Source organism: Mizuhopecten yessoensis, unplaced genomic scaffold (genome assembly GCF_002113885.1).
Source record: "Mizuhopecten yessoensis strain PY_sf001 unplaced genomic scaffold, ASM211388v2 scaffold7269, whole genome shotgun sequence".
Lineage (NCBI taxonomy): Eukaryota > Metazoa > Mollusca > Bivalvia > Pectinida > Pectinidae > Mizuhopecten > Mizuhopecten yessoensis.
In genome coordinates, this window is record NW_018406963.1 from 162,700 (window position 1) to 180,538 (window position 17,839).

A 17,839-nucleotide genomic window follows, 5' to 3' on the forward strand; every position below is an offset into this window, starting at 1 on the left:
GTATTATAAGTATAACATTACAGTTTACAGCCAGTGTCACTGTAGTATAAATATGCATTATAGTTTACTGCCAGTGTCCCTGTAGTATTTATGGTTGTGGGTTTGGGCAGTCACCACAGAGATAGTAATTAAGATGAATGATGGAGATTATATTTGACATAAAAATCTCACATTTATATTGCTGTTCTTATTCAGGAAACCCACAAAACAAATAATACATCACCATTTCCATCATACAGTAATTATTAGCAGCCAAATATTGTATTCAACCTTATAAATGTATTGTATGCTTACAAAAATAAGAAGGAATTCAGTTCAAAAACACCATAACTCTATCGTAACAAGATTACATACATTCATCAATCAAAAATGGCTTAGAAATGATAATGGTGTAAATGAAAGTATAAAATAAAATTACACTTCAAATTTCATTTTATCGTAAAAACGGGTTGACATGCACTAATTATGATGCATAGACATGTTTATAACGTAGAAAACAGCTAGATGGAACAGCATATCTAAAGACTGCAATGCATCAAAATGCTAAATTCCCATTCAAAAACATATTCGGAAATGTTAAGTGAAATACGTCATGCACCTACCAGGTATCTTGTCAATTTCCACCCATATGAATTTGGTATTTCCATTTACGTGTTTTAAGATTGATTTACATTTAATACACCCGTGTTCTGTATGTCTAATTTAGTTGAATACTGGGTATATGTAACGAAGATCATTTTAAAATTGATGAAGCAATTTATATGCAGGGCTTAAAATACATGGGAAAACGATCTGAAATCAAAGGTTAATTAATGCAAGTCAATGCTGACTTTTCAATGTAAACCATCTCACAACTTTTCTACTATCTATATGTATACAGGCACTGAAAAGTTATTTTCCTGCAAGAATTATATATTTTCCTTATATTTTCCTGCATATTCATGCAACAGTTTAAAGAATCTGTCCTTTTTAGGAAGTTTTTCAAATAATTTTCCAAGTAATGTTGACGAAAAATTATACCAATAAATATCGAGACTGGTAGCACACTCACTTCGTATGATAAAATAAGTCCAGAAATCATTTTTTTTGTTTTTATCAAAAAGAACATTATAATAATCATATTTCTTTCCAATGTAACTCTATGCTCTAGTAAATGGGCAACTTAGAAGAAAAGCCAAAATTTGAACTTTGAACTTTTTCAGGATGCTGGGCCTCCCAATTGCTTAGCTACCTTAAAATTAATTTAGATTCAAACTCACATTACTCATAATCCAAACGTTGTTTTATCATTTCTTTTTATTATTCATATAAAGCAAATCCTTCCTCTCCATGCTAGTATTGTGTTTGCTGAGATACAGTCATAAGAGCGGAGACCCGCTAACGATGACCATGGCCAATTAGTATGACTTGTCACACCAGATAGGTAAATGGACAGGTACGAATCGTTAGAGGCTGACCTTCACCTTCGTATTAACATACAAACGAGCGTCCTTGTATCGTTTCTAGAGTCATTACAGTACATCACCATTAACAATATGACATATGGCATGTATCATTATTAGTTTATATATTTTACTTATGATATATACTAATGTATGTATTAGTGAAAACCTGGTTTACATTATATACCTTCTCCGGTAATTGTGCTAAGTATATGTACATAATGCATAAACTCTGACAAATATGATTAATAAGTAACCAAAATCTTTGTGACTGATTAATTCCTAGGTTCCTCCGTAGTTTACGAAATATATGTGATTCAGCAGAAATCGTAACAATCATACATGTCGAAAATAGTGTTTATATATATATATACGTATCTCGTATTAATGTGTTAGGTTGTTACGAAAAAGAGCTCATGACATTACGTTAATGTCAAATTTCACTTCTCACACAAAAAAGAATTTGTCAGATGAATTTACCCGTAACATTTAATGCCAAGCCGGCCAACACATTTGTAAAGACCAAAAGTAAACACAAGGATTAAAGGTAAATGATCACATTATCAATTTCACAGTGATTGGAATATCATTTCAAATGTCGTGCCACAAGAAATGAGCATATATTTTTGATTTCAGTAATTTTGTGTTGAAAATAATGTGTCTAATCACGGTTGAATTTCACATTTATTTTAATTTGAAGCTGTAATGGCAGTTAATTTTTTGAGCTATTTCAGCAAAGGAAAACACGATTTTACACAAAAAGAAATTTCTGTATAATGTTTCATTTTGATATACCTATTACTAATCTAATCTTGGTGTGAAGTACGTCAGCTGTCGAAGATTTAATGGCCTTTTAACCACGTAATTGATACTCGACAATTGATACGTCACCTCACGCAGGGCGTCTTAACACAGTAACTCAGGTACACTAACAGATGCACTGCACGTTTCCTTTTGAAGATTATGAAAATTTTAGTTTTAAAACATTTTTACTTCCATATTTACTAAACAACACAGGTTTGAAGATATGAGTTACACCCTTCAATTTATCATCTTACCTGGAGGTTTAAAGTGTAAACAAACACACCTTTTACATTTATTTAAATGACAGCTGAGCTTAAAATTGACACTTGCGCCGTGATCAAGATTAGTTAAAAAATATCATACAGTTAGTTGATGCAAAATAAATTTACAATTCTTTAGTAATACACGTAAATTTAAATGCAACACCATTATTATTTAAGAGTTTCAGAGCAAAGAATGTGTTTCGAATAAAAGTTAAGAGACTTTTAATTTGTAAAATGAAAAAAAACCTGCTGTCAATATTTTTTTGGTCCTTCTTCTGGGCATTAAACATTGACTAAATACAGGGAGAAATTTAGATGTACATTAGCTATCCAACACAAACTCATTCACCCCCGAAGTTTCATAATGAACTATTTCAAAATTTGAATTGGAAGTGTTTAAATGTGTTTTAAGGGGTGAATGTACAGGAGCAAACTCATCTCTTGGGAAATTTGCTTTAAAACTGTAAACAGCTAGTATCAGCCAGTCTTTAAATGTAGTTTTTATGTATAGTCTGTTTCTAAATATGTGATAAGAATACATGTACCACATATTTTAATAATCTTTTGCAGGATTTTTACTTTTTCACCCCTGGAAATTTTATAATGAACTATTCCAACCTTTGAATTGGAATTGGAAGAGTTCAAATGTGTCTGCCTGGGTAAGTTGGGTTAAAACATCAAGGCACATATATGTATACCTACCTACTGTCTGCCCTGCTGCAGGAAACGGTCAGTTTGTACCGACCAAGTGGGTATGACCAGTCCACTCGAGCCACAGAACTGGACACCATTATGTATTGGTCAATTAAATACAAGACCTCTTGTGGTCTTAGACACAAAACATTACTCGCAAAATATACAGTTGTACTACAGCTGGTCAGATGAAAATACCAGAAACGGCGGAGATTCTGTTTTGAAACGTGTTGACAAGTATGAATTTAATAATAAAAAAAAGAAGATATTTTTAGAATATAATCACAATAACAAAATTCCATTATAATCCATACTGGTAGGGAATGCCTCCAATACCAGACTACTGCAGGTAAAGAAATAGATTTCCTCTAAAAGATGAGATAAAATTCAAAATTGGTTTGAATTATCAGATAGCACTGCCATTATAGGTAGCTGAACTTGCTGACAAGCAAGATTCTCGACACTGACAGAAATGATGTGTTATGGTCATGTCCCAGCACAGACACCAGTAATACTGATTAGGAGATCGTTCGACATCAGACGTTCCTGGCAGCTCCTGTGATGATATTTAGCTTGTTACACGATTATATTCTCCTTTCAGCCTGTTGATCAATGCTGATATTGTCTGATCATCACAGATCGAGACTTAAGGGAGGCGTAAACACGAAATATACAAACGTCTCAGCAAATAACATTCCAACACCTATATATGTGTGATATATAATGTCGGCAATCCAGGGATAAATATATATACCATCCACAGGAGAGGAAAACTGTTTCTTTGAATTGATTTTGGCTTTGCATCAAAAAAGTAATAACCGAAAGGAATTTCTGGAAAATTGATTTTGAATTCTTGATGTCTGGTATTCTTGACTTCAGGAATTCTAAGGCAATCCGTATTAAGGCACCGCTATCCACAGGTTCTCAAGCTTGGTCTATAAACAGTACGACTGATGTAGGTATCTCAGCTACTTCTATATACTGTATGTCCTTAAATATACCTGTCAGATCATTAAGCTGTCATCATGTTCGTCTCTTAATTTCACATAAAGTTTAATGACGCTGACAATGACTCGCGGAACACAGAGATACGAAAGTCGACGAGTTCACCTGAGTGTTGTTTACACCTCAGTTACAGATATAGAGTCTGTGTGGTAAACAAAATATTTAAAAAAAAAATCTCTTACGAAATTCCTCACTGCAGTCGTGACTTGTGACAATCAATTTTTAAAACTGAGTCCTTGCGATGTTGAAAATCTCATTGGCTATACACATTCCACAGGTAATCCAGGACTATGAAAAACATCTTTGCACAGAGGAAGTTTTTAAAATCTTTTTCAATCACAAATAAATTCCTTCATTATGTAGAGTGACTCTTGTGAGCTTCTATAACTAAAATGAAGGATTCATGAGCAAGAATCATTCAATTTCGTCTTCAACGGTTGTATGTTTCGGACATATACATAATACTTGTCATACAATCCACCATATCTGCATATATATAAACCATGTAATTAACACTTAACGAGATAAAATCACAGAAATTGTTATAAATTTCTATTTTATAGAACTTTGTGAAAATCACACGCTCCAATCAGGTGTAACGAATAGCACTTGTTTGGTACAATAACTATCCACTCCACGTCACAAGTTGGGTGTCAATTTAAAGGACTCTCGAGCTTTCAACACTGAATATCCTGGAATTTTAAAATCCATGAATAATAATTTGCGATGAAACGTTTTCGAGCCATAGATTTCTGGTGTATTTACTAGCAATATCCGTGCAGGTATAGTAACAATATATATATATATATTGTCGACGATGAGATTGCGGGTACGGTGAACAGCTGAATGTCTGTGACATACACCGATTCTAATTTACATGTGACGTAAGATCATCTGCATGCAGTATAAAACATGTCTGTAGGTGTAGTGGGTGTCACAGATGGCCTTTCTCTACATAATTAAATTGATCATAAAGATCGGTATCAGACAGATAAGACTGCAGCCTGGCACGGAATACCTGTGATAACAGTATATATACCTGTGTGTGAACCGCTTCACAGCTATATATACCTGTGTGTAGATGGATTTACAACGGCTATATAAATTTTCCGCTCCTATAATAATCACCGAGAATGCATTTATAAATATCTATTATAGAATTAGGACCACTATTGGATGTAGATTTCCAGTAGAAGACTCTATCACTCCTGCGTGATGTAGACACGGATAAATCTTGATCCACATATAATATTTTTGAAAGTTTAGCAGCTGGAGGCTTTGGAAGATGTCCTTTTCAATAAAAAAATTAACTGTCCTTGAATTTAATTTCCAAGATATCAAAGACAGGATCACTATTAGATGTAGATTTCTAGTAACAGAATCAATCACTCCTGCTTGTGATGTAGACAGAAATCTAAAGCTAAGGGAAAGAATTCTGAAAGTTCAGCAGCAGGCTTTCGAGAATGACCTTAACAGTACAACATCAAACTGTCTATGAATTTCCCAGTTATATTTCATAGACACAGGACCACATCAGATGTAGATTTCCTGTAACGAAATTGAACACATCCGTGTGTTGTTGACAGAAATCACGCGCCAAGGGTAAGATAGTTGAAATTTTCAGCAGGATCGTGGCTTTGGCGATGTCCTTTCTAGTCTACAATATTGAACTGTCACTGAAATTCCAAGTTATATATTATCGACTCAGGACCACATGAGATGTAAATTTTCGATTATAGAATCTATCACTCCCAATTGTGATGTAGACAGAAAAATCTTAAGCTGACGGTTACGAAGATATTGAAAGATCACGGCTTTGGAGATGTCCTTTCCGATACAATTTTTAACTGTCCTTGTGTTTACAAGTCATTATAGGCTCCGAACCACTATCAAGATGTAAATTTTCCAGCAACAAAATCTCAGTCACTCTTGTGTGAGGTATAAACATATAGACAAAGAGAAATCTCAAAATGATGGTAAGATTTCAAAAGTTGACAGCAGGATCGCAGCTTTAGAGAAAAATCCTCCGGTATAATATTTAACTACTATGGTCGAATTTCCCAGTTATATGTCTGTAGTATAAATCCTTTGTGTTACATTGTCTTATCCTCCGGCGAAATCACACACGCACTGTCTGTCCCAGGTATAATTGTCTGTGTGCCTGTATGATTATGTCACTCCGGTGCAGTAAACTTTACAAGGCTTTGTTCTCTCCCGAATAAATTGGAGCGTGACACCTTCACAATCATACAAGACATATATTATACTTTTGAACAACAAGTTACGTTGTAAAATTATGTCTGTTGCGATGACTTGTAATTTTTATCTTGTCAATTTCTATTGTGGAATAATTGAACAAATAATATAAGTTAACCAAAATGTCTCCCACACCTTGAAAATATAAATTAACCAAAACAATTACTACAGAATGATATATCTTCAACTTTGACCGTATTGTAATTTTGACCTCTTTGACACCATCGTAAAGTTGAGAACTGCGTAATTCTTTTCTTGCTTCACAGTGTCAGATCGTTAACGTGGCTTCCATTCCGAAAAACATGCAAGCTTCCCTGCGTGCAAGATTCTCAGAGGAATTGAATATTCTTTCCTGCTTTTATAAAATCGTTGAGACACACAGTTAGCCAGGATCAGATGAATGTATAAAAACTTCTCCCTGCAGTCAGAAGATAAAATATTTATGAACACACAGAATTGGCGTGACTTTCCCGTCACTTCTGATTGGTCCAGCAATCTTCAGTTGTCAATATCTAGGTGTTGTTTTTAACACCTGTAGTACTTAATGATTTGTCAATCATTTAACGGGTGTGATATATACATATATATATATATATATCTTGATTGTTTTAAAATGACCTTTAACCAACAGCAAATCTCCATCAATTTGTGTATGTATGTATAGCACGCTTCAGTTTTCCCTTGTTGTCTTTCTTCACATCCTGGAAATGGTTTATAAGATTGTGGTGATCATCTCTCAAGTCTACATAATCAGTCCGAATGGATCTATTTATATCGAAGTAACAGCTCCAAATGATCTGAATCCAAGAAAAATGTATCAGTGGTATAGTTCCAAACTGAAGCCTAGTTGAGTAAAAGTCCTAAAAATCTGTATCTTAGAATCGAAACAGTCCTTAACTACATTTGTAGTCCAATGCAAGTGTCCTTCCACAAACAGTTTGAACTTTAAGGATTATCCAAGTCTACGCTCACATTAACACTCTGTTGTACATGTGATAATTTTAGATAGATTGAGATACAGTACAATTTCTGTTTATGAAGTGTAGAATTTTGTTTCCTTGTGGTGAAGACTTATGGCTGATATGAAAATCCTATTTGACAGTTATCATGTCGCACAAAACACTCCCTGCACAAAGAATCAAACTGAGAACATTGTGTAGCGAGGGTTACAGAGAGTACATCGTAGCGGCATCAAAGCATCAGGATTAAGATAGCTCTCGATGTGTAAATAAAGATTCACTATGTAAAACTGACAAGTTGTCAAACCTTGTCAGTCACGACTCCGAGTGACAGATGTTTCCGTCTGGTCTATACGATATTCCAACCATCGACCACTAGAAAGTTTCCTGTATTTCTCCGCTCATGGATGCCGAACACATAATCAGTTCACCGACCACTAGAAAGTGTTCGTTCATGGACGCTGAACTCTTAATTTGACCGCCGACCACTAGAAATTTTCCTGTATTTCTCCGTTCATGGACGCTGAACTCTCAAATCTGACCACCTGCAATTATAAGTCTGCCGCATATCTTCGCCACATCAATAGCCTGTTTGTTTTCTTAAGATCCTGGTTCCACAACTATAAATCTTTTGATACACTAGTTAAGCCTGCCTAGTTATTTGTTTATAACTGTTGTGATGTAAACATCTCGGTACATCTGACCTTTTGGTCTCATCACTTGGGGACAATCCCTTGTACTCTACCACGGACACAATCCTGGGTCGTCTAGACCATTGACTGAGGCCTTTGTTTTCCGTTGATGCAAATCAGGGTTTTAAAATTCAAAATCCTGTTTGTTTTGGTGGGAGAACATATATATATATATTATTCAGAGACAAAATGTACAGGTACACTGTCCTTATATACACCTGTAGTGTTAAAACTGTCCGTCTGTGTCGCCCATGTATATATATATAAACATCTATCCTATATTCACTGCCATCTGTGACATCTAAAGTATATATATACACACATCAGCTCTCGGGGAAAGATTTTTTGTCTGATTGATACAATTAACCAAAGTTGTATCAAGAAACCACTGCTGGAAAGTTCTTTTTTTAAGTGGTCTCTTTCTACAGGTGGTCTCTTTCTACAGGTGGTCTCTTAATACAGGTTGTCTCTTAATACATTAGTGATCTCTTAGTACAGGTGGTCTCTTAATACAGGTTGTCTCGTAATGCAAGTGATCTCTTAGTACAGGTGGTCTCTTAATATAGGTGGTCTCTTAATACAGGTGGTCTCTTAGTACAGGTTATATTCACAATGAAATCACTTAACACAGGCAGTCCTTTAACAGAGGTGGTCACATGAGCAAGTTTGACTGTTACACTAAATTGTGAGCAAAACTTGAGTTTAAAACATTCTGGAAACTTAATGATTTTTGAACATTTTCATTGACATATAGTTTTCCGTCATTTATATATAGTTTTTAATTTTATATTTCTTGGCAGTACATTCATATATAGGAACCTCAATTGAACTCGGTTACAGGTTACTCGTACAGTGCATCAGCTATATTCGAGAGCAAAATTTATCACTCAGTTTTATTTTCCTACAGTTAATATGAAGACCAAACAGGTGACAAAGTTTACTAGGACTTGTAGCTTCTCCTCTTGTCATAGTTATTCATCAGTGTCACAACTTCCATCCCTAAAAATCCTTAGATCATTTACCGTTATTATCTATTTATATACGGAAGCATGTGTAACTGTTTACATCACGTCAGGATCGGGAAACATTAAATCAGTGCCTATTTATGGATTTATGACACTTCATTCACACTACATGTAATTTATGTGAGAGTTAAGGTTGTATGTTACCTTATTTATTATACCTGTGACTTGTGTGAGATTGAGTTAAGGTTGTATGTTACCTTATTCATTATACCTGTGACTTGTGTGAGATCGGGTTAAGGTTGTATGTTACCTTATTTATTATACCTGTGACTTGTGTGAGATTGAGTTAAGGTTGTATGTTACCTTATTTATTATACCTGTGACATGTGTGAGATTGAGTTAAGGTTGTATGTTACCTTATTTATTATATCTGTGACTTATATGAGATTGAGTTAAGGTTGTATGATACCTTATTTATTATACCTGTGACTTGTGTGAGATTGAGTTAAGGTTGTATGTTACCTTATTTATTATTAACAACATAAATTTCTTTATACATTATTCTTGTAATTTGTATTTCAGTTAAGGTTGCACAGTACCTTACACATTATACCTGTGATTTTTGTGAAAGTTAAGGATATACATCAGTTAAGATTGTATGCTACCTTACACACTATACCTGTGATTTTTTTTGAAAGTTAAGGATATATGCTACCTTACACAACATATACCTGTGACTTTTATGAGAATTAAGGTTGTAATATGCTACCTTATACATTATACCTGTGGTTTGTATAAGAGTTAAGGGTATATGCTACCATACACCATAATCCTCTAAGCTGTGCGATAGATAAGGAAATAATTGCTACCTTACATGTTAATAAGGTCATACCAGTTCTGTCTGTGTTAGCTTATATGCTTTCCGACACATTATGATGTATGTTAGAGTTAAGGCTGTATGCTACCTCACACATTATACCCATCACACATTAAGATATCACCTATAAACAGCTTGCTGAATCACATATTTAGCAAACAACACTTATCAAATATAACAATTTTATTAACCTGTCCAAATTTGAAGTTAATAAAACAATTCAGAATTTCTTATCAAAGTAACTTTTGGGACTAAGATATTGGAGTCCCAAGATCCATGCTTTTCCTTTAGAACTCACCACTTTTGAGGAACTGCTATATAATATCTCTTAGCAATGGGACTTACCAAAATTTTGAAAACATATGTTCTGGACATGACTGAAAAAATTCTACAAAAATCACTGAGCATCTAGAGGGAAATACATCAATAAACAGATGGACTTAGTGGAAACTCCACAAATCTTTTAACATTAAAATATTTCATTAGTTTTAACTTCTCTATTTCATAATCACTAATTACAATTACACTATAAGTTTAATGGGTTTCATTTTGTGAAAATTACAAGGTTTTGATTTATGGTTTTATAATCTTATAAAACTCGCTGATAATATATCAATGTCAAACGTATGCCATTTTGCTTCATTTAAATAATATTATATGACAGATGTGTTTAAATGTTAACTCTTTTATTCCATTTTAAAGTATCTAGGTAATATAATATATCACTCAAACAAATCATTGTCACTGCGATGATGATGTATTTCTTGTGTTACTTGTAATCATTCATATATAATCACAATACACCTTCAAGGTAACAGACTGACACACAAATCCTGTTAACTCAGAAGTAGATCTAATATATCAGTTGATGTATTTTCTACCGTATTTATCTTTAAATTAACCCAGGGGGCTAACATATAAACTGTAACTTATAAACCCAGGGGGATAACACATAAACTGTAACTTATAAACCCAGGGGGCTAACATATCAACTCTAACTTATAAACCCAGGGGGCTAACACATAAACTGTAACTTATAAACCCAGGGAGCTAACACATAAACTGTAACTTATAAACCCAGGGAGCTAACATATAAACTGTAACTTATATACCCAGGGGGCTAACACAGCTTTAAACTGTAACTTATAAACCCAGGGGGCTAACACATAAACTGTAACTTATAAACCCAGGGGGCTAACATATAAACTGTAACTTATAAACCCAGGGGGCTAACACATAAACTGTAACTTATAAACCCAGGGGGCTAACATATAAACTGTAACTTATAAACCCAGGGGGCTAACACATAAACTGTAACTTATAAACCCAGGGGGCTAACACATAAACTGTAACTTATAAACCCAGGGGGCTAACACATAAACTGTAACTTATAAACCCAGGGGGCTAACACATAAACTGTAACTTATAAACCCAGGGGGCTAACACATAAACTGTAACTTATAAACCCAGGGGGCTAACACATAAACTGTAACTTATAAACCCAGGGGGCTAACACATAAACTGTAACTTATAAACCCAGGGGGCTAACACATAAACTGTAACTTATAAACCCAGGGGGCTAACACATAAACTGTAACTTATAAACCCAGGGGGCTAACACATAAACTGTAACTTATAAACCCAGGGGGCTAACACATAAACTGTAACTTATAAACCCAGGGGGCTAACACATAAACTGTAACTTATAAACCCAGGGGGCTAACACATAAACTGTAACTTATAAACCCAGGGGGCTAACACATAAACTGTAACTTATAAACCCAGGGGGCTAACACATAAACTGTAACTTATAAACCCAGGGGGCTAACACATAAACTGTAACTTATAAACCCAGGGGGCTAACACATAAACTGTAACTTATAAACCCAGGGGGCTAACACATAAACTGTAACTTATAAACCCAGGGGGCTAACACATAAACTGTAACTTATAAACCCAGGGGGCTAACACATAAACTGTAACTTATAAACCCAGGGGGCTAACACATAAACTGTAACTTATAAACCCAGGGGGCTAACACATAAACTGTAACTTATAAACCCAGGGGGCTAACACATAAACTGTAACTTATAAACCCAGGGGGCTAACACATAAACTGTAACTTATAAACCCAGGGGGCTAACAGATAAACTGTAACTTATAAACCCAGGGGGCTAACACATAAACTGTAACTTATAAACCCAGGGGGCTAACACATAAACTGTAACTTATAAACCCAGGGGGCTAACACATAAACTGTAACTTATAAACCTTGGGGCTAACAGATAAACTGTAACTTATAAACCCAGGGGGCTAACACATAAACTGTAACTTATAAACCCAGGGGGCTAACATATAAACTGTAACTTATAAACCCAGGGGGCTAACACATGAACTGAGAAAGTTTAAGACCCAAATATATTTTGGTTCTGTGAATGGGAGGGCAAAATCACCATGTATTGTGACAATTGCTACAGTTATAAATTGTGAAATTTGAATTCAAGGGTGGGTCAAGCTCAACAGATGGTGACTTTTTTTTTTAAATCCAAGGGCAAAATTTGGAAAAATAAATTTTGCAATATTCTGAGAATGGTACTGTGCTAGTTTGACATCTAACATGTAACCGGGCAAGTCCAGTTAAAATATGTAGTGGTAATTGAGATAAACACTTCATTGTTTTCTATTCTAACAATTAACAGATCACCTGTTTAATTGCGCTCTCAGCCCTATTTTCTGTTAAATAGGCTAAATTAAACCATTCCAAATTTTTAGGGTGAAATTCCCAAATTCAAAAAAGGAAAATTAATTTAATTTCTTTCTTGAATACTTTCTGCTTTCTTTTCAAGTAATCTATGAATAACATGTTACACAGAAGATAACATAATTTTAAAGTAGCAATAAAAACAGTTGAAAAATTTATTCCATTTCACAATTTATCAAAATTTAAAACTTCCCAATTTCACATGATTTGGAGATGATTTATTCCATTTTCAATCCAAGACCGATCTCCAAAAATACATAATGATAAATTCCTACCAATACAATGTATCATTAGGGAGAAATATAACATCCTCATTGAAAATGTATTCCTCCAAAATACTAATGACTCTGGTGCGCATATGTCTTTAATCTGTTCAGGTTTTTTGACACAAAATCAATTAACAAAATTGATGTATTTTCTTTTTTCTTCACAGCTAGAATTTACACCAGAAAACCATCCCAAACTGCACGAAGAAAAGCACTCGGGAGTCTGATATCAGATATCCACGTTTTTGTTGGCCGTGATGTGATACCGTAATCCCGAGTGCCCCGTTCGTGATGAGTCACTTAGACTAGCTTTATCAGGACATGCAGAACACTTTTTTTTTAACATCTTCTATCATATGACTAAATTCCCAAAGATCACTATATGTCCTTGGTTGTACAAGCATGCCTTTCTAAGAGTTAGCTAACATGCTGCGATGCAGTACGGTTGAAACATATCGTTTTGGTTTAGTAGAGGAAAGGTCATGCATTCCATTCCAGCACAGCGTTAAGTGTGCACACTCGATCAATCAGGTGGAAGGAAATATGGATTTTTTAAATGTACAATGCATTTTCCCATTCTTATAATTAGTCATGCCATTTTTTTTCTGAAAAAAAAAGTGTATCTAATTCAGCTTAAAAGGAATGACTCTTGTTATTTGGATGACTGGAGTCTGGAAATTACATGAACATATATCTGACTCATGAACAGCTACCGTACAATTGTCCAGTATTTCGGACAATTTGAATCTGGTGACTATATACATACATGGATTACCTGGATCATGTACAGCAGTTACAACTGTCTATACATTTTTATCATCCCTTTTTCGACTCTTAATTAACCTTCATTATTTCATGGCATTTTTTCCACAAGCTTGATACATTTGTTTTCAATTTTCTCTACAAAGACAGGAAATTAAGAACATGAAAATAACTGACTTACACTACAAGTATACATCATATTTATTAATTATTGACTTTTGTTGCAATGAATATGTGGTTATATGGACCCAAACAAGACAATGACCGAAACAGAGTTAAGGTTAATATTGCTTTTCGAGTCACTACAAGAAATACTGCATATGGTAAAAAGCATTTTAACATTACAGCAAAATTATGCCATATAGAGAACATTGACCTTTTTCTAAAAATAGTAACATCAAGTTAATATTATGAATCGTGGACTTCCACACGATTGTGATCCAGTCAATGATAATGTAGAAAATTGAAAAATAAACAATAATTTATGATCATGACATTAATATGTATCAGATTCTTATTGAACAATTAATATTTACGTTTCAAATTTTCCGAGTGGAAACCATGACTGAATTTAATGTTTTTATAATATACATATAAATAAATGTATGAAAATTTTACAAATGTTGATTTCATATAGATATTCATGTAAACAGTGAAATAAGATCAAATATATACTAGCCAGCTACCAGCTGTGTAGGACAAAGAACAGAATACACCAAACACTTGTAGTGTGTCCCCAATACATCCACCACCATATATATATAGTTGTTACGCGGTATGAAACATGTATCTATATAGGATTAATAAACAACCGCTTTGATACAATACATAAAGTTTTTAAAAAGATGTTCACTTCGCATTAGATTCTAAATCTGATTTAAATGTTTATAATTTTGTATCTGAATTCAGCGTTATTAATTTAATCTTATTTCAGTGCACATCTCACTTTTAAACTGGTTTCAGCATTATTTTACATCTGATTTCAGAATCGTTTTACATCTGATTTCAGTGTTATTTTTCCAGTGTTATTTTACATCTGATTTCAGTGTTATTTTTCATCTGATTTCAGTGTTATTTTTCATCTGATTTCAGCATTACTCTAAATTTGATTTCATTGTTACTTTAAACACATCGAACACTCCCCCAAATATTTTTTCACAAATGAATATAATACAAAGAAACAGAGAAATAATTTCAAGAAAAGGAGAAAAGGAAAGAAAGTAAATAGGTTAGAAATTGTTTGTAGATACATTTTTTTTATGAAATAGTATGCATGTAAGTTCACTTATTAATTGTATTACAAGCATGTTTTTTTATGCATATAAGTTAATTATATATAACTTATTAAATATATAACTGTTATGTGGCATAGTGTGCCTTGCATTGCAAACATTGTATTTATTACAGTGTATTTACAGTGTATATAACTGTATTCATGCACTAGAATACGATACATCTTTAATATACATAACTGCAAAAATTTTAAGAAAAAAAATAAATATAATTATGATGAAGTTTCAAGTTGGAAATTGAATGAACCAATCATGCAAGCTGACACATTCTGAAATCTGGCGACTAGAATAAATACAAGAAAATCGTACTGGTTCATTTTCAACCTCCATCCGAAACTGCAAATATTTTTTTAGTAACTTACAACGATTTAGACCCAAGTGGCTGACACATTCTGTATGCTGTGCAATAGTTAAACAGACAGTCACATTATTAGAAAATTTAAAGCAAGCTACAGTTCCAGATATGTTCCATTTTTTGATTGGTTAATAAAAAACTGCACGTAAGTCACATGCAGAAAGGGAGATAACTACATTGTCTCACCTTGGTTGTAATTTGGAGATAAAACGAATGGTGTTGAAAAACTTTTTCAGCTTTTTCGTAGCTGACTCTGACCTGAAAGGAATACACAAATATGCAAATGATGAGATGAAATTGGTGCCGATGACATGGATAATGAGATCCTGGAGACGACACACCTACAGAAAGTGCAACAGTTAATGAACAATGCATGGAATTTTAAAGCATATGATACGTACCTACATGATATTGGCAAAAACAATCTGTTCTCTGAAAATGGCCAATTTACTGTAAGTTTTTTTGTTTTGTTTAGGGGTTTGAATGTCTGTGGCAACAATATTTCTGCTAAAAACATGACTCGCAAAATTAGTAGATTTTTTTTCCATCTTTTATTCATAACTATGTGCCATACATAGCCCATTGGCCTGAAATCTGTGCAAAAATAGATCCTGAAAAATTTACCATTTCGTCAAATCCATAAAAATCTGGGAACGCAAAAACAGAAGATTTTTACCGTAATTTATGAATTCTAAAAATTGACACAACAAATAGTCTTCTTATGAGCATTTGAAATAAAATGGCTGCATTTTAGAGACAAAATTTGTTTTATCTTCAGTGATATGGACCATGTTCAAACACAGTCAACAGACCTCTTTAGTTCGACTGATTACCAAGATGACAATGATGACAGCACTGACAACGATGATGACAACAATGATGATATGATGATGACGATGAATTGTCAATGAAAGCTGGACAACAACGATGAACAAGTACGTGATGACAAACACATTACAAGCACGGAAACAGCACTCACAAGATTGATGACATTTATATTTATTATCAATTAACGCACCTAATATGTACACAAAAAATGTGTAGCTTTGGGCCACACCTTACAAGCATTTTCATTTCTACAAACATGAAAGCTGTGTGTGAATGTGCTTATATTTTATTCGACCATAAAGACATTTTCCTAATTCGGTTTGAATTCAAGACCTTACCTTAAAGGGGATATTGAAATGACATTTTGTCATCAGTTGCAACATTCTAGGATAAGTTGCATATTGCATTATCAATTTCCAAGTTCTCATTTCAAAGGATTTCGTGCTGTGTTTATAATTTCACAGACGTGTACCGCTAAAGTTGTAACTTTTATTTACTCAGGACAAACCCATCTAGGTAACATCGAAAATGCAAAATCAACGATGTTCTAAATCAGAAATCATCAGCATCATAGCCTTCGTTACATCATGCCGAATGTAAACAACAAAGGGAGTTAGCAATCAGCCGATGTCGGACCAGTTCGCTGTAATAATCTGTCCCGCCTTATACAGGTGTTGCATTGTACACGCCATTGTTACAGCATCCGTATTAGAGGCTACGCTGCCTTGTTATTCAGATTTAATGAAAATCTAAGGCCCAGATATATACATGTATATAGTGCGACAGTTAAATACTGCCTCATATGTGACACAGGTGTGTCTGACATGTTTACCCAGTGTAACCCCGACCGATCTCTCCGTTAGAAACGACACCCATCCTTTCTAATGATTCACCTGTTTGTCAATAAATTTTATCATTATGTCATGCCATTTATTTGATTTGGCATTTCTGTCACAAAATACACAGCACGAAAACAATGTATTGATTACTTCAACATTAATCAAACATGGTTATCTTTTTTTAACTTTTGAACAGGTATCATATATATATATATATAAGTACAATGAAAAATAGGGAAGTAAATCACAACACATTTGGAACTGCCATAACTTTTATCACAAAGAATATTTTTCCTCATTGACAGACCTGAATGAAGTTTACATAACATCATTTTGTGTTGATTAGCTAAGAAATGTCAAGGTTATAATTGATTCGTAAAACTGAAACCCTGTTTAAACTTGTTACCTAAAACTTATCTCTCCTAATACACCTCTAACCCGCCGCAATGCCTATTGTCGATTTTCTTCATGTAGATTATAATTATTTTTTTAAGATCTATTGTTTTCCCTTGACCTTCTAAACGAAGCAGGTTTTGTGGTAGACAATAAGCCATTTGATGAATAGAGGTATATTCATGTCTAATTTATTTCTGAAAATTTTATTTTGTAAATTAATGCTCTCAATAATAGATTCTGCAAGGTCATGATTAATTTTCTGAAAATTATTATATATCTGTTTTTTGGAGAATTTTTTATTTTTTGTTTGTTTTACAGATAGCATATATCTCGGTTAAACTAAATGATGAAAATATATACATGAGGGTCAAAAATATAATTTCT

General features: G+C 33.8%; 1 protein-coding gene across 5 annotated transcripts in view; it reads right to left on the reverse strand.

Moving 5' to 3' along the window:
• The window catches only part of LOC110453312 (protein phosphatase Slingshot homolog 1-like), a 58,555-nt gene that overhangs the window by 21,199 nt on the left and 19,517 nt on the right, over window positions 1-17,839 (reverse strand). For 2 of the 5 annotated variants that reach the window (XM_021502205.1, XM_021502207.1), the window contains one exon: window positions 15,579-15,650. The exons of 2 other annotated variants lie outside the window; for them this stretch is intronic. In XM_021502205.1, coding sequence (XP_021357880.1) covers window positions 15,579-15,650 — 72 coding nt within the window. Of the gene's footprint in view, window positions 1-3,211; window positions 4,923-15,578; window positions 15,651-17,839 lie in introns of those variants that run through there. One more of the 5 variants, XM_021502208.1, reaches the window with a different exon arrangement.